Raw genomic sequence first — 18,827 nt, 5'->3', positions numbered from 1 at the left:
ACTCTCTTAAATGGGTGACAAAAATGTGCATGCAAAAACACATACACTAATGGGATATCTCTTTAGCTAACTTCACTAGTGATGGCTCTCAAGCTGACAAGAAATTTCACCGGTGTAACAACTGCAATCAGCACATAAATAGCACTGTCCACTCCCATTGTATCAAATCACAGCACTGGGAGAGTAAACCCCTGTAGGCCTGAAGTGCTTTCTAAGTATTAAAGTAGCCAGTGTGGAAACCGTTTTGCTTGATAATTTGTCTGTTTGTTAGTTACAATGTTACAATGAAGTAAAGTATGGAGGTAACTGGGGATAAATTATGTCACATGACTGTATGTTGTCACAATCTATTATACTGTTTATGTCAGGCCCAATAAATCAAAGTAAGTCTACATGCTGTTCATGTGGAGTGAACTCATACTGTATTATGTTTGAAAGCCATGCTAGTCAAGAAGACTGGACACTGACAATAGGTAAATGTTAGTGTGTGTCTCTTTGTTTTAGTTTTGTGTTGGACCCGTTAAAGGTCTCTAAGGTAATGAAACCCCCCACAGCCCTAAGAATAAACTCAGGAAGTTCTCAAAGACATTTTTCACAATGGAAAGTGCATTGTCTGGTGTCATAAAAAAATAAGAAAAGCATTTTGTGGGCTCAATTTCTTCATTAAGACTCTTGATTGTATACTTTGTGCACAGAAATGACTTAATTTGTGCTCTCAACCTAAAATCCTATTTTGCCTCCTCCCTCCATGTAGAGGGTAGCAGATGTCCTTTGGCTTGGTACGTTCAATTTGAATAAGAAGGATGAAGAAGACATTTATCATGTTTGCCAAATGGTGCACTTTTGGCAAGGGACATCGACTTTCAGGTGTCCCACGACTCTGTCTCACACTCTCAAGCTGCCCAAACAAATCTCACTCCACAGGAGAAGAAGCACACTGAAAAGAAGCACCTGTGGGCATCGCTTCTCATAAATGTCTTTCTTCACAAGGTCAAGCACACGGACTCTCGGATCCAATTATCCCATTTGTTTTGTTTCCATAACACACCCCCATCACATCATGAATTCTCACTGCATGTTTTATTTGTTATTTTTTTTAATTTTAATTTCTGCAGGTTATTGAACAGCTGTAGTACTAATGTTCCTAACAAATAACAATTTAATAATTAAAGAATTAAACAAATTTAACATGTAATTCCAGGAATAAGAAAGAGTATAAAGTCTAGGTGAAAAAAAAGAAGGAACATTGAAAATGAAGCAATGGGGGGAGGAACTGAGGATTTGAGAATTATAGCTTCAATTTCCTGGGGATGCGTGGGTGACGGTAACGGTGGGATCAGCCAGCACTCGTCCCAAAGTAATGGGATTTATGTGCAGCACAGCGGTTTACAACCAGGTAACAAATGCCTCCCTCTTCCACGCTTACACTTTTTTCACTCTTTCACTTCCTTTTCTCCCTGTCAGTTTGTCACCTCTGTATCTTCAATGTCTGTCTTTTTACCTTACCCTGTCTATGTATCTATAGCTGAATCTCATTCTACCTAATTTCTTGCTTCCTCTTTCACTATTATACTCTATTGTATGTGTCAAATGAATTAATCCATGAGGTAAAGGCAGAGGGTTTATTAGGAGTAATCAGCTACAAATGCAGTGTAGATAAAGATGTATGGAAAAGTAAACAGCATAATGATCTGTGTTGTAGGATAGTTTGTGTTTTGTGCCAATAGTAGTGATTGCCAATAAAATATGTCAGTCAAAAAACTGAGAGGATGGCAGGTTGGCTTAGAGGTTCATCCTCAGTGCCAACAGGACAAAATGCTCCAGGTGTAATTTGGAAAATGGAGGCTTGGAGGTTGCAAAATCTGTTTTTGCATGTGTTTTTACTACAAAGTCAGACATCCCAACTCTCCCGCATATTGATAGCGTCTCCCTGACGCCCGCAAATGAGATCCAATCTCCCGGAATCTGGAGCGTGCAAGCAAGAGTGCGAGCTAGAGAGTGACTGCACGTGTAAGTGTGAGTGTGTGTGACTATTAATGCAGCTCGTGTGAGAGCAAAGCATCCTGATAGCTCTGTGTTGCCGCTTATCAGAGCAATCTCCCCACCTCCTCCCCCAGACCTACACCTCCCTGAAATGAGTTTTTGCAGGTTGGGATGTCTACAAAGTAGCCTGGGCTATTTGAAATGTTTTCAGTTTCATCCATTTTTTTGATGGTCTGAAGTGTATTTCACATGTTAGCTGCCAAAGCTCTGCTGCCTTATACCCTCTCTAACTCTGGTCCTGGGCTGTGCTCAGTGTGCTGTCTGAGAGAAGAGTGGCCAGCGGCTTGAGGGGTAACAGCAAATGTGTGCGTCTTTTACCAATATATTTATCTTTTACATTTCTTATCCAAACAATGTAGATAGTTCACAATAGATAGATAGATAGATACAGTAGATAGATAGATAGATACAGTAGATAGATAGATAGATAGATAGATAGACAGACGGACGGACGGACGGACAGACAGACAGACAAATAGATAGATAGATAGATGGAGAGTGGCCACAGCACAGACGTGATAGAGAGGAGATGAATCCCAAATTATTTCAAGGGCACTGCACTGGGCCCAATCCAATACTCTGTCAGTGACTGTATAATATGAATGTGCTAATTTAGCAATGATATGTAGTTTTTGTTCGACTGGCTTGAGAATATAATTAAAGATGTTAATTTCCCCCTCAAACAAAAGCCAGAACATATATTTTTCTATTCATCATTTTAAACTGTAATTTCTAACTGACAAATGGTGTTATCCTGCCAAGAGGAGTGTAAGAAAAAACTCCTATCTGTCATCCCTAAGTATGTGAACTAGTGACACATTTTATTGTTTAATTTGGGGACTTGTTGGTTTATATGAATATTATATATTAAGATTATATTTGGCATTTTGCCTTTATTTGAGAGTCAATGTAGCTAGACAGGAATCAGGAGAAGAGACATGGCATGGGTGTGACATGCAACAGGGATCCCCCAGCCAGGAATCGAACTGTGGATGTTGCAGTTATATGGTATGAGCCTTAACCATTACATCCAAAATACAGCATGTACGGCCATGGTGCAATACTAAGCACATCCATTGCAATCAATTGAAGCTGTTACACTGGCCACAGAAGCCGCACGCATCCCTAAGGGCATTATGTTGCTCATCTCTTTTTTGGGGCTTTTTTTTTCTCTATGCATGGCTACACGGCCTATCAACAGGTGAAAACTACAAAGAGCTGTGTGAAAATCATGCACAATCTGTGTAAGAAATATATACCTCTTGGTACCAGAGGAAATTGGACAGTTAAACTTTGGGTTTTTTTGTTTTTACATTGCACATTAAAATAAATAAATCGAGTCTGTGTATCCATGATCCTGTAGTTAAGATGGTCTAGTTAATTATTTCAGTAACATTTAATATAGATTACACTTCCAAACCCTGCAAAATCAACTGTGCTATGACTTGGCAAATTCAATGGCTGGGACCCCATGAATATCACCCTTATTTGAAATGACTTCCAAGCAATTGCAGTATTGTGACCAGAAACTGACTACAAAAGATGAAAGCAACTGAAAACCTGCTTGATTTTATCTTTTTTTGTGTCCAATTACACAAATATAATAGTTTTGATAACTAAATGCAATGTTAAATTTGTCAGTTTTAACACAGTATGTTTAGGTCACAATAGGTTGAAATAGTTAATCTGAAGCCAAAACTGGACTTCATTCAGACAAGTAAATCCAAAAAGCTGATTGGGAAATGTGGTCCAGTGAAATAACACAGTGACCAACAATAGATTCCTGTTGTAAATGTGTGTAATCCTGTGAATGTGAAGCAGAGCACTGATGAAAAGAAGCTGCATGCTCACTCAAACATCCCTGGGTTATTAGAGCAATATGTTTTAAAACAGAAAAGGTCAAACACAGAGGGCACAGAACTGAAATTCTTAAAGTCCACTCCAATGTCTTCACAAAAAAAAAAGATCAAAGCAGCCTGACAAGCAAATTGATTCTCGCCAGTGGTGTGGCTAAAATCCAGTCCAGTCAGGGGATCAGGGTGGGGATATATGGACTACTGAAGAAATGTCTGAGAAGTTCGGGGACTGAACAGTGTAGTAATTCCTGTGTGAGGCCTTTAACTTATAATGATACAGCCAAAACACAAATGTTCAATTCATTAATAACTTCTTATAAATGTGTACAGAAATAAATGTAGTAAGCAGTGTCAAAGCTTTACAGCTAGAAGGGACATGTCCGTCTCTCTCTTTTCACTCTTTCAGATTATCTCTCTCTTTCACATAACTGCTTTCATACAAGGATTATAGCCTTACATAAAACTGACTGCACAGCTGCCATACAACGTCCTACTACAGAGGTTTTACAGTACTAAGGATTATTGTAGATTGCCCATTGATCCTCAACTTTTCAAGGGGGAATTCATACGCGATAGGATTTGCAACCTATTGATCTAATCATATACAGTATATTACGACTTGTATAAGTGTCATACTATTGGGATGGTGTACTGCAGTAAGAGTTACAGTGATCAATAAAGGACTGAATCAACTCTCCCATCGTTCAGATTTACTGGCAAACTCAGTCTGCTCAACAGCTTTAAATCACTGTGAATGCATCAGTGTGTGTGTGTTCTATCCAGCATACCTGTTACCTTTATAAAGCAGGGAGAGACATTTTTATAGCATTGATTAGTTTTTCTTTCTTTTATTTATGATAACAGCAGAAAAAAGTCTTTGCATTTCCAAAGTATAATTTAATTTGACACTGTGCACCACAATGAACACATAAGCATTTAGAAACAGTGACAGTCTCTGATGAATATTATCTGTAAATTGTTTCACTAATCTAACAACTGCTTGCAGTGTGGCAATTATGAAAAGCTATTTGTGCATATCTTTTTCTTATGTTATCTCTTTGTCTTTTTTGTGTGGATGAGCTTTTCTTCGATAAACCTATTTAGTACTACAGTTATTAAAAATACAAATATATTGTTCAGACATTTGGTCGTTTTGTGATATTAGTTAACTATTAGTTTTTAGCTTCAAATAATCCGTTTCTTAGTAAGAGGAAAGTGTCTTCTTATATACCCAGTGTTGACAGCTTGCAGGAATTCATCTCTTGTGAGGCATGTAACTGGTTAACTATTTATAGTTTTGTTTTTATGTTCTAAGATGTATAAGATTTATGTCATTGCACTGCAACTGCATTCACTGTAATTTAATTATTCTCATGGTGAATCCTATGATGATAACTGGTGTGTCTTAATCATATGTATTTTCATATGCATGTTTCTAGTTTTTGACAGATTAAAATGTGAAAAAAAATACAAAGTCAAATTTCAGTTACAGTGGAAGTCAATGTAATTCAATCTAATATTTTGCTCCAACCCTCTACACATCCCAGTCTTATTCCATTACCCCCTGTACTTCACCACTTTAAATAACACGACATGCCCCGGGAGCATCGGCCCCATGTTCTTTTTATGAGAGGCAGGGGAAGAGGATTTGGCCAGTGCCGTCAGTAAGTGGAGGGCACAATCCCCGTACTCAAATCCCAGGCCGGGATTATGATATAAAAATCAATCAATCCCTTTGTCCCAGCTCAGTGAATCAGCGGTGATGGCATGACCTAGTTGGATGAATCTAATCTAAGCGGTGACTGACGCCACAAGGACAAAAAGGGAGCTCAGCAGGGAATAACAAAATATGCTCGTTAGATAAATATTATAGAGGATAAAAACAAAGCAACAACTCACTGTTTGTTTTCCTCTTTTACAATCTCTCTATCTCTGTCTCTGTGTCCATCTGTTCATTGCTCTTACTCTCATTGCAATATGTTTCTTTTTTTATTTTCTTTATTCTTGTTCTCTTTTGCATGATGGAGTATTAGGCCCAGACTAAGAGAATTATTTTTATTTTTTAATTTTTTTTGGAAATTATAACATAAAGTCATAATATTGCAAGAATAAAGTAGTAATTTTACGAGAACTCTTACAAGAAAGAGCAGTCTTCCCCCTGCGTTAAAATGAGGAATGTTGAGCATCTTGTGAAGTTATACTTTGGTATCAGTTTCACAAATAAGGAAATACTCAATCTCTTGGCATATCAGCATCAAATTATCAATATCAGGACTTTGAAATGATTGTGCAAATGACTGTGTCTACAGTATTTCGAAGAAAGAACCACACAGACTTGGACGAAATTGCTTCTTTTGTGGAAGAGGAGCTGTCTGTTAGTGGTCGACTGCAAGGCTATCTGTGGTTACGACTTTATTCTCGTAGCATTATGACTTTTTCTCTTAATATTATGACTTTTTTTCTTGTAATATTATGACTTTAATCACTCTTGTCATTTCAGTGCCTTTCCCTGGAGAAAAATATTGTTACTTGTTTGTTATCTATTTCATGACCCTGTATTACTTTATTCACCCTTTATCTCTTTATCGCTTTATCTTGATCAGAGTATGTTGTGGATGAAATGTGTTCAGGCTTACCAATAACAAACTAGCTAACCTTGAATAAAGCATCACTCTATGAAAAAAAAAGAATCCTTTACTTGCATTTACAGATGAATGTTAACAAGAAAATGTGTTCAAAACCAGCTGCAGGTTTAGGCCTGCAAAAGGGAAACGGTGGAAGGTCTACAAAGAGGACAGAGTATTTCTGTTATTTCCTTCCATTTATTCTTGTTTGTCACCGTATTCTATTCTTCATGCATTTGTAGCTTTAAGTTTCAAACCACCTACACACTTTTACAGTTGGAGTGGAGGTGTGTTGGTGGTTTGATGCCAGTATACCATTACAGTACATTCAGTGTGTATGAGGTTATGGTCAGAATGAGCTTGAGTCTTTACTGTATTGATACTGGTGCTGCACTTTGGTGTGAATATGTGAGTGTAGTGACATGGATGTATAATTAAAGCAAACATGATACAGTAGCAATTGCAATTAAAACTTACAATGGAGCAAGACTGTTAAAAAAAATCAAAGTGCACAATAAATAGATTGTTACATAATACTGTGACTCCCTCCTTAATGTAACTCTCTTCACCTTTTACTACATCAGCTGTGTGTGTATCCCATCAGGTACTGAGCTCAGGGGAGCAAGTTAAACAGTAGAGACTGAAGTACATAGACACACATACATACACAACCTCAAACACACACACACACTCAAGCAAACACACTAAGCAGTGTGTTTTCTGTCACTCTGTGATGCTGTGAGGTCCAGACAGATTGGCTGTTTTGGCAAGCCTCTGAGCCCTTATGCCAGCACCAGATAGACACTTATTGTTGTGTTTGTTGTGTATCTGTGTCTGTGTGGGCGTGTGTGAGCGTGTGTTGACCAAGCCAGGGGGATACAATTGATCTCAGCCACAGGAGTCCAAGAGAAGAGAGAGAAAGACAGAGGGAATGAGAGTAAAAACCAGCTATTACATACAACAGGAGCATTAAGTCCACTTTGTTTTCTGTTGATTTTGTAAAAAGCTGTTTTACAAAACCTTATCTTAAATTTAAGAGAAGTATACAAATACACTGTAAATACATAAAGAAATTAGCAGAACTATAACACAGTTTTTCACCCTTAATCTGCATTGGGATTTAAAACCTGCGTTTTTTTAGATTTTTGTTTTGTCACTCACAATTAAAAGCTTTTCTCTTTAATCGTAACCCATCATTCATCATCTCTGGTCTTATGTGCACACTGCTCTATTGGAACTGCAACGCATACACCTGAGCCTGATCCATTGTCGTCACTTTCCATAACATTTCAGCAAGCCTTGTCTCTCATTTTCTGTCTGATTGATTCCCAAACTTTCATTTCCTGCTGTCTGTCTGTAGCCACTTTTTTTTCTTTTATAACGATGCCTAACTCTCTTTCCTTCCTCACTACATCTCAGAGTTTGTTCTCTATTTTTTTTCTCCTTTATCTTCCCTACCTTCAGCTTACTTTAGAGGACTCTTGGGAAACTTGATCTCTTATCTGAAAGAGGTCGTATTTCTTTATTGATAACCTATCCTTCAGTGAAAGGTCTGAAATCAAAAATCAATAAAATCAAAAGTCATGAACACTTGTAGCCATCATATAATTGTTGCAAATGAAAAAGAAATGTCTCTTAAATCCTCAATGTGTGACTGGCATGTCACACTAAGATAACATTATAATTGAAAAGATACAAATTATGCAGTTTACAAGATAATGCATCATTTTAGATTCTCTTTTATTATTTTCCTATTTTTGCTAGTGCAGCTAAACAGACAAAACTTTCAGCATACATTCTTTTTTATCATTAATGAAGCAATGCCTGTAAAGTAGTTCAGGCAGCCCAACTCGAGCTGCCACTCCACTCACATGCCATACTTCCCTCACTATCCAACACACCCTTATAATCATGATGGAGTATTAAAGCCATCAGTGCTCTGCTCACACTTGCTGCATACCTGCTGCCACACTCCTCACATACTTGGTTACAGCCATTTGCTGCTGGTACTGTTCATATAGCAGTGTATCTTCCCCTAGGCTGGAAGTTTGTATCATGATCATCACTCCCCACTCACTGATGTGTGAGAACAATGTTTATTTGTGGAGAGAGTCAGAGTGTAAAAGACATACAACAATGCTGTACATATTCTACATTTAAAGGATGACTCCATCTGCATTTTTTTCTGGTTTGTTCAAATGGAAACGCCCACACAGCCGTTAGAAAAAAGTAGTGTTAGCAGGGTTAGAGTGCTGACATGCTTGCTGTATGTTAGAGAAAAAAAAAAGTCCAGATATACTAGGAGTAATGTCGCAGCGTTGAGTGTGAGTGTATGAGATGTTTATAAATGCACCAGACGGAGCAGAGGGACAGACAGCTGCTGAGTGCCAGGAGCTCTGGAGGAGCGAGCCGCGAGCAGAGCTGACAGGACGAATAACACCCGCGAGTCACTCCGGATTCTCCTCTGATCCAGAGCCATTTACTGGCGGGAGGAGAGCGCAGAGTTAATTTTTTTAAATTTTTAGCAACAGCAACAGTGAGTGCTCCACCTGTCTGTGTGTGTGTGTGTGTGTGTGTGTGTGTGTGTGTGTGTGTGTGTTTAGTTTAGCCAACAGCAGCAACACTGATCACTAAAGGCTGTCTCTATGGCTACTGGCTAGGTGGGCTAGGGGGTTTATATTGGTTTACATGTAACGTCATCATACAGACACCTGCATCAGGTCACATGGGGAAAAGTCTTTAGAAAGGCTTGAAAAAATGGCATTTTGGCACTAAAACATATGTACTGTTCACATTTGAATTCATATGTAACACTAATGTGAAGCTACAGAATGACATCAAAACCTCAAAAAAACCCTTTAAATAAAAATCCACTCCACATCAGTTGGCTGACTGAACTACTGGGAATTCAAACTTTGAAAGGACATTGCTAGATATTACTACAAATCAGCTTATTTGCTGTAGTTGCTATCTTGTTTCTATCTTTTTCTGCATTATATTCCTATAAGTTATAGGACATGAACTGCGCAGAAATCAACCACCTTTAACTGGTGGAATTTAGTGACTTGATTAAGAGCACATCAGTGACAAGGTAACATTGATGAATTACTTTCAAAACCAGTTGTGAGATGTATATTTTAAAAAAACAGCTTTTTGGTCACAAGCCAAATGCAGTACTCCTATTCAGGTAGTGCTGTAGATTTATAGGAAGCATGTTTCATCAAATTTGACAGCAAGGGGTCATCTTAATGATCACAACTGTAGTGAATACTGTATAACTGAGAATTATATATAATAATTATATATTGAATTGTCTGGAAAGGTGTACAGGCTGATGTTTCTTAAATGAGTCTAGAAGAGAGGAAGAAAAAAGACCAAAAATTGTATCAAAATATACTGCAGGAGTATTGGGGCTTTCCCTTGCGTTGTATCAGTCTGACCGTAACAAAGCTGACAGGGTTGTCAACGACAACAATGTTGTCATAAGTAGAAGAGTTGCCAGGCAGTGGCGTGGAGATGGACAGAGAGGTGTAGAGTGAATTGGAGATAACAAGGAGTGTGACAACTGAATTACAGCTGACGGCCCCGAGATGAGCTCTCAGCAACAGAAAAACAACACAGATAGACAATATGGCACACTGGGAGGCAGGAGAGAAGAGAGAGAGCAGGAGCAAATTTGAGTGGAAAGTCAAAGGGCAGAAGAAAAACACATGGGAAAAGAACAAGGGAAGGAAAAGAAAGACAGAGAGAGACAGTGTAGAAAGTGAGAAAAGGAGACGATCAAAGGGAAATGTTTTTTCCCGCACAAGTAAAGATGGGAGACATTTTAATAATGAGAAAAAGAGTCAGACTGCAAGGGATTCTTGATGCCCAGACACAGCAAGCATGCAGAGGAAAGTCAGATGAGATGAGTGAATCAAAGAAAGAGAAAGAGAGCACAAAAAAGTCAATGTAAGGAATTGATAGCGGACGGAAAGATGTTGGCTTTGTGAAGGCATGTGCATGTCTGTTTTGGTCCTTTATATGTTCTTATAACACAATCATAAAAACAACTTACTGGTGGCATTTGTGAGCTTGAAGGTGACCGACTTATCTTCAATGTTACACACATTACGGACAGACACTTGGCAGGTGTAATCAGCAAAGTCCTTGGGTCTTAGGTTTTTCAGCTTCAGCACCTTGGTCTCACCCTAGATAAGACACAAAACACATATGCATAATGACATCATGTTGAAGTAGTATAACATATAACATATTTTACTACATAGTTTTATATGGTGTTCTTTATTTAAATAAACCTGATGTTACCAAATTCCTATTGCATAACATGTAACTGCATTTGAATGACAACTCTCAAAGCTTTTTATTTTAGTCTCTAAACTGGGTTGTAATCTTGCGTGAAAGTCACTTCAATTTTTGATGAGCTGCAGTACAATAAACAGGGTCAAAGACACACTGAGATGAACACACACAGACACAGACACACACACACACACACACACACACACACACACACACACATACACACATGTGCTTGAATATCTGACATGGCCTGATTATCTACCAAAGCATCTCAGATCTGCATATGAAGTAAAATGAATGATGAATTGGGTTATCGCATGAAACAATCAGGAAAATGAAACTGATCTGGCTGCCGTTGTAATATTAAAGGCTAAAACTACCTATTCTCACCCTGCCAATTCATGAAACTTAGTATCCCAAAAGTTCCCTCTGTGCTTCCAGTGTACACGCTGTCTCAGACGCACAGAAGTATTCATAAATCTCACCTAAACACCACTGATGATTTTTCAGATCAGGAATTTGTTTGATATTGTATAACTGCCTGTCTGTTACAGTAGGTGCTGGGCTAACAGTCTCATAGGCAGTCTTGGGAAGAGCTCTGCTGCCTGGCTAATTGAACTCAAGGGAATCTTCTTTGTGGCTGACTGATGCTTTGATAAGTGAAGAAAAAAGTGAGCAATTGTGTCCCTGTGCTCAGACTGGGAGATCAGGCTGGGGGCAATGCTGCTTATTTGTTTATTGTAACTGACTGAGTAACTAAATGACTGACTAAATGGCTGACTGACCAATTGGCTAGTTTCTACCAAAAGCTTGTTTAACTGTGTCACTGTTGACAGAAATGACAATATACTGTATATGATTATTAGGAAGAATCATATGATTCTGCAATAAACAACAATTCAGATATCAAGCAAACAGTTAACTACTGCATATACACGTATGAATGGTTCAGTTCAATAGTGACCCTGAAGAGCCAATATTTGGAATTAAAATAAAACTAAAAACTGAAATATTTTGAGTAACATTTGTGAAGACTTGTAAAGGAGGATACAATTCAACCTAGAGAGAGATTTTATGAGGCACATGTGTACCTGAGTATAAAGTGGCTCGTAGATGTCCACTCCATTGTCCTTGCTCTGTTCAATGAGCATGTTCCCACGTTTCCAGATGAATCGAGCAGGAGGGTTAGAGTTGACAGTGCAGCGCAGGAACACCGTCTTCTCCTGGTAGTAACTGCCACGCACATCGCTGATGGTCTGGTGCACCGTCAACACTGGAGTGTCGAGGTCTGCAAAGGAACAAATAATAAAAACAAACAAAAAACATGAATTCTTGGGTATTGTGCCACACGTAAAAAGGAACACAAAGGAAACTACAAAGTACAGTTGTTAAAATAGCCTTTTACTTTGCTGTCATTGATGCTGTCACCCTGTTTGTGCAAGGCATTGGCAATGATATGTGTGGCAGGGATGGGAATTGAAAACTGGGACACAACTGTAAATAAGGGCAAACAAGTGTTGTTTATTGGCTGAACTGCCAGCCCACACTGACCAAAACCGTCCAAACAGTTGCCTATTGATCATAGTTTCTAACAAGCACAAATGTCCAAACAATCTGTGTGTTTTTGCCAATTCCCTTTCTAGCTGTGACTCATTCACACAGTGGATTTTTATATTTTTTTCTGTCATTTTTATCTCTTTCTCTCACTTGCCTCATTTCCCTGTGCATTTCCTTCATGGGAGTGTCATCTCCCTTTCCTCCAGTGGATAGGATTTCAGCTGCTGTCACAAGCATGGAGGCTGCTCTCCCCTGGCTTCTGCCATCTCTCCCAAAACTCACTGCCATTTTCACTCCTCATCACCATCCCTCCCTCCCGATCCTGTCCTCCTCGCTCCTTGCCTCTATCTCTTACGAGGCTGAATTGTCTGCATGTGTGTAATCCTGATTTTTTGGAGACTAATTGGAATGTTGCGGACTTCAAACATCATGGAAACAATTTCAGCCAAAACCAGGGTAGTTTTGCCTGCCTCTTCCTGCCTTTATCATTTTACTTCTCTCCTTGCTTCCTCCTTTCTCTTCTCCGCTCTTCTCTGCTCCTCTTCTTCACTTCTTTTCTCCCGTGTCTACCCATCCCACCTGCTGTACACTTATCAAGAGGCTGGGTGCAGGCTGCAGAAAGGATAGCAGAACCCATGTGATAAGGGAAAGATGATTGTACTTTTGGTTTGACAAAAATTTAAGAGAAACAATCTACAAATAAACATGCTTGATTTTTGAATGTGCTGTTGAAAAGGGCACAGCAGTCACAAGATGGTAGTTTCGCACACACACACACACACACACACACACACACACACACACACACACACACACACACACACACACACACACACACACACACACACACACACACACACACACACACACACACACACACACAAACACACACAACGTGGTCCCACTTCAAAGTGTGTGTAGTCTCAGTATATCCATCAGAGCACTTTAGTGGTTTGAAGGTTAGGGCTCAGGGACATACTGGCACATAAACACACAGGGGCTACTTGAACTTGTTAAGGTGATTTTGTGGTTTCAAACAGACAAGCCACTGCATGAGACTAAAGTTGTTGTTTCTTTTCAACTGAAAAGTGAGTCACATAGTCATGGGAAGATTTACCTATTCTTAGTATGTGATAACTTTGCATGATCTAAGCTCAACACAGTATGCAGAAACGTTGCCTGAATGTCATGGGAAAAAAGCATTAGTTAGAAACGGTATGGCACTGAAACTATCATGTGAGTACCGCAGATGTTTGATCAAAATATGCTCACATTAGTGTCAAAAAATAAGAATAATCAAAGCATTTTCTTAAATTGCCGAATGTCTTTAACTTCACATTTTTATTTTCTGTGGAAGTAGTCTGCCTGTATTTGATGTGATTTGTGTGCACATACTTCCTTTCATATGTGCTAAATTAAAGGATGAAGACAGTGTTCTGCTACAGTGGTGGCACAATATTAGGCTGTTACTCAGCATTACTGTATGTTTCATAACAGAAGTGGAGAATTAATTCTTTGTGTCATATAAATAATTCAGCATTTTTAAAGAAATAAAAGTAGATGTAAAGTATGTACTTGTGTATTCCTCTAGATCTGTTATTTGACATTTTCTCAGAGATCTGCACTCTCTGAAGGGCTCACCTGTTTCCATTCCTTTCATCTCTGTGTGGACACCCTCATATATAAAATGACAACCCACAGACTGGGACAAAAGCCCAGCAAGAAACCAGACAGTGAGGTACCACCAGTCTCTCTAAAAGGCTTTGCCAACAACAAGCCTTCAAACCTGGGAAGCTATCAAAGATATCTGCCTTCCCTGTCTTGGCACTGCATGGTGTGCATGTGTGTGTGAAAGAGATCTGGCTGAAGAGCAAGTGTGTGCACCTTTGTATACTTGAAGTTGTAAATATCTGCATGCATACATGTGTGTTGACTGGCACAGGATTTCTGCATAATTTTCGCAGTTCATTTGCAGCATGGGGGGGTGGGCTAGTTGACTAATGCCACGGAAGGGTATGTGTGGGCATCAGACAGTGAATATCTGCTGTCATTTTGTTTCTTAAATATATATTTTTGCCCTTTAATGGACAGGTTAGTAGAGATAGACAGGAAATAGGGGGCAATGACACGCAGGATAGGACCGCTCTGTGCGGGATTCGAACCAGGGTCGCCTGCAGCGAGGACTACAGCCTCAACACATGTGGTGGGCGCTCCTCCCACTGAGCTAAACTCCGCCGTCATTTTGTTTCTTGACATTGTGGTTGACTGTGGAGAAAGTCGAAAGTGATAGATTGACACATACAAGTAGATTCTCAAGAACACTACATAACTCTAAACGGACAAACACTGTACAGTCATTCAGATGTCCACATATTTTCAATCAAAAACAAACAGGATTCTGCCTAAAAAGCCCACCATGCACATGTATCATAGCATGTTTTGGCTTTATATTGAAATACTGAACTTTGTCCCGCAGGAACACAAACACTGTCCCTGCTTTACATGTCTCAAAATTATCTTACTGGATTTACTTTAAACAGATATTTTCTCTCACACGACAATTGCGTTGATATGCTTTTATCCTAGCTCCCCAGGTGAGTCTAACTTTACTCAGTTTGGGCCCTTAAGTAAATAGAGTTACAAGATGAAACTGCAAGTGTACAGAAATACTATATGAAACTTTAATGAAGCTTTTGATTTCCCCAAAGTCCTCCCTTTGCACACAGCTTAGATCAATTGCATTGCACTGCTTTTGTTAGCCACAGCTTTTAATGTACAGTACATCCAGGTTTCTAGATTTCAGGCTGCACTGGGAGGTCTGGCATTGTTTTTCGCTTAGACACCACACAATGATGCTGACACAAAGACATTTAAGTTCTCCCTTAGAGTGTGGCCCTTCATATGGACAATTATGGGTGGATAAATAATATAAATCCAATTTCAGCATATGTTTGTATTATACTCTCTTTAACTCAAAGTGAGTCAAACTCTTTGAATAATATATATATTTTAAATATTTTAATGTCATTTTAAAACAGAAAAATAAATAATGATGTTGACTGTAGCTATCTGACCTACAGTACCTTATGTGTACCACTGTGTTTTAGCTGTTTAACATGTATGTAATAGCAAACACCAACAGTTAAAATCACACTGAATAAATTGGAATTCACTTAATTTAACTTTTTTTTTTGTTAAAGAAAATAAGAGCAAGGCAAAGTTCCAGCACATTTTCTTATCTGGTTGACACCAATTAATTCCAGAAGGGCAATTCAACACAGTGGTTCACACAGTCTTGATCAGGCAACCAGATCCTGTTAGACCAGCTGTCTGTTAATGAAATTCCTTCATCATTCACAAAACACACTCAAGCATTTTATTTCTATTTAGTCAGAATACTCTCTAGTCCCACTTTGTTGCAATTATTCTAAAACTGAGGCAAGCAACACTCCTCCAACATGTATTTCAAAATTAACCAACTTGTTCCAAGGCATTCCCTAAAGATTTAGACAGAGTGCATTTTTTGTCAAGTATTCCAATTATGTTTGCTCTTGAAAATTATGTTTGTTGCTTTAATACAAATTCCAGGGCAAACCAACGAGCAGAAAGATTTTGTTTGCTTGTAATCTGAGGAGTCGAGAGATGATTAAAACTGTGATCAGAATTACAAACTCTGACTACTTGGAAATGAAATCAACCCAGCAGAGACAATGTATGACAACAACAAATGCACTGCCTTTTTTCAACCACCACAAGACCCTTTTACGAGCTTATCCACTGTATTTTAAAAGGAATTCATACCCTGCTCAAAACATCTTATTGTAACCAGAAGATTAGATCTTTCTTGACAGTGTGATAACATAAAAAGGCAAGGCTTTTATATCATGTATCTTGTATAGACTCCCAGAAAAGTGTGCATGCCATCATTTCTTTATGATCATACCTAAAGTAACCATGGAAATGGTGAAAACAGAGATTTACTCAGAAGCAATCCATCCATGCGGTCAGGGTTGACCAAGTGTGTTTTTGTAACAAGTTGACCTCTGCTGGGTGCTTTCCCCTGCAGGAGGACGCCCTGGACTCCAAATCCTCTTTGATTTCCAATAACATGTCCTGTACTCTAATAGCTCTCGAGGAGTAGACGGCCATTAGGGGACCAAAGAGAAGATGACAGGTTCAATTGAGTGTGAGCGTGCAATGGAGGTGAATAAGGTGTAGTGTGTGGGGTTGGCTGAGTGAGGGAAAGTGATTGTGTGAGTAAAGGTAGCTATGTTCAGTACCTATTGTACAACATTGACCAGCAGGAGCCTTATTTTCCCGCAGGCGCAAGCCCACACCCTGAGCTACATCAAATCTGTCAATCTGACATTTCTTTATTTTTATTTTTTTTGTCATGTCACAAGGATCATAACAGTGAGTTTTCAGTCATATCACTTACACACAAGTCTCAACATATTTTTGGCCGTCAGTTATGTGCATGGCCATATACCCATGTAATCAGTGTATAAAGCAGCCTCTGACAACCATAAGAACTGTACCCTGTGCGCTCCTTCCCAAACAAAATAGGCATATACAGTAGCAACATCCTATATGCAATGAATAGATAAAAAACATATTTGTGAAACAGGGGTAAACACAGCCCCACTTACTCTAAATCACAACACAGCATAGATACCTTCAATCATCATATAAATATTTGGAAGGAACAATGATAGAACTAACCAACAAATTGTTGCTGTGGGGGTTGGGCTTAAACCTTGCATGTACAAAACGATTACTTTTCAGGAAATGAAAAAATCCAATGGATACGATGGAGTAATGAGATTTAGTCATGGGCTCTTATTAATACTTTTCATTTATTAATTGTTTGTAAAGACCCACAGACAGACATAAAGGTTGACCAATAGTATTGATTTATGAAAAAATAATATGGAGATACAAGATTTCTCAGCTACAAAATGTCTAAACCTTATTTTGAATATTTATCTGTTTATTTAATGATATTGTATACCCTTAAACATAAATGAGGACTATACCAATTGTGCAAAATAAGCGCCAGCACTGGTATGCCGGCAGCTGCAGCACACCAGAACATGTCAGCTTTAATTTTAATTTTAACATTGTCAGCATATTTGATGTATAGTAACATTTTGGGTGTCCTGAATGTATATTTTGGAGCTTCAGGTTAAAATATCAATGTCTCTCTCTAACAGCCGCTCCTACTCATTTAACCTGTTGTTGCATTTAAAGGGAATAAGAGTAGTTCATGTGATTAGTCATTACTGTAACATGCCCACTTTCACATAACTCAGTCCCTTCTCCATGTTGCGCCTGGTTGGCCCTAGAGAGCGTCAGAGCTGATGGTTGGGAAAATTGCAAAAACATGGTGGCCACGCCCACATGCCAAGAATTAAGACTTGGATGTGTGCCTGCACCCAATTTCGGGAAAATACAGGCCCCAAATGCATTATCCCTAATAAACAGAATATTGTTCACTGTATGCAAAACACTGTAATTCACTGAAGGCCACAGCAGAATCCACAATCAAACTGCAATATAATAAATTGGAAATAAACTTCATATGTGAAGGAAAGAGAAAAATAGACAGTAACACACTATGTCAATGCTTAACAGATGTGATACAATAAGCAGTTTTTATTCTGCATAGAATGAACAGGTGATAAGTGCTTTGCTTTGCTGACACTGAGAACAGGGATGATCAAGCTAATAAACTAAGGATATGAAGTCTCAGCCTCAAACCTTGTTGCTGCTGGCTCCATTTCTGTTGCTGACCCTGGTCAAGTCAAATCAATTTTTATGTGGTTAGCCCAATATCTCAAATCACAAATTTGCCTCAGGGGGCTTTACAATACAGAAATAAAGCATCCTCTATCCTTAGACCCTTGATTCGGATAAAGAAAACCTCCTCCACAAAATATCTTTAAAGGGGGAAAAATTGGAAGAAACCTCAGGAACAGCAGCAACACTCCTCTCAGTTGATGAAGGGTTGCAAATTCAGATATTGAATTAAGCAACATTTTTACAATGTGAGTGAACTGATTTCTGCTCTATATTGCAGTGAAGGTGATTTTAACTTAAATTCAAATTACTGCTGTCTTTAAATTGTTCAACTGACTTCATATAATAATACATTTGTCCAAGGAGTGTGTGGACATTTATCTACTTTGATGATATGTATGTATTTTGGGTTAAAAGGGTATGATGGGTATATGATTGTATCCTTGTTATCACAATGTTTGAAGAGAGAAAAAAGATGAAATCTATAAAGTGAATTAATAACTTATTAATGTCACTCATTGAAGATGAATCCAACTTTTGTGACAAGGAAAACAAAGGCAGCCTTTTCTTAAGTGATGGACATTTGGGTGTTATCATAAGTGATGCATGGCAGCTGTGCATGGCTCAAATAAATAAATAATCAGTC

At 38.6% G+C, this 18,827-nt stretch overlaps 1 protein-coding gene across 1 annotated transcript in view; it reads right to left on the bottom strand.

Annotated features, from left to right (window-relative positions):
• The window catches only part of LOC128355967 (MAM domain-containing glycosylphosphatidylinositol anchor protein 1), a 176,779-nt gene that overhangs the window by 49,736 nt on the left and 108,216 nt on the right, over positions 1-18,827 (bottom strand). Inside the window, exons 4-5 of the mRNA XM_053316362.1 lie at positions 11,917-12,113; positions 10,581-10,713 (exon numbers count right to left, since the gene is read on the bottom strand). Coding sequence (XP_053172337.1) covers positions 10,581-10,713; positions 11,917-12,113 — 330 coding nt within the window. The remainder of the gene's footprint in view (positions 1-10,580; positions 10,714-11,916; positions 12,114-18,827) is intronic.

This window comes from Scomber japonicus, chromosome 1, assembly GCF_027409825.1.
Source record: "Scomber japonicus isolate fScoJap1 chromosome 1, fScoJap1.pri, whole genome shotgun sequence".
Lineage (NCBI taxonomy): Eukaryota > Metazoa > Chordata > Actinopteri > Scombriformes > Scombridae > Scomber > Scomber japonicus.
This window is presented reverse-complemented; position numbering and strand designations above follow the sequence as displayed.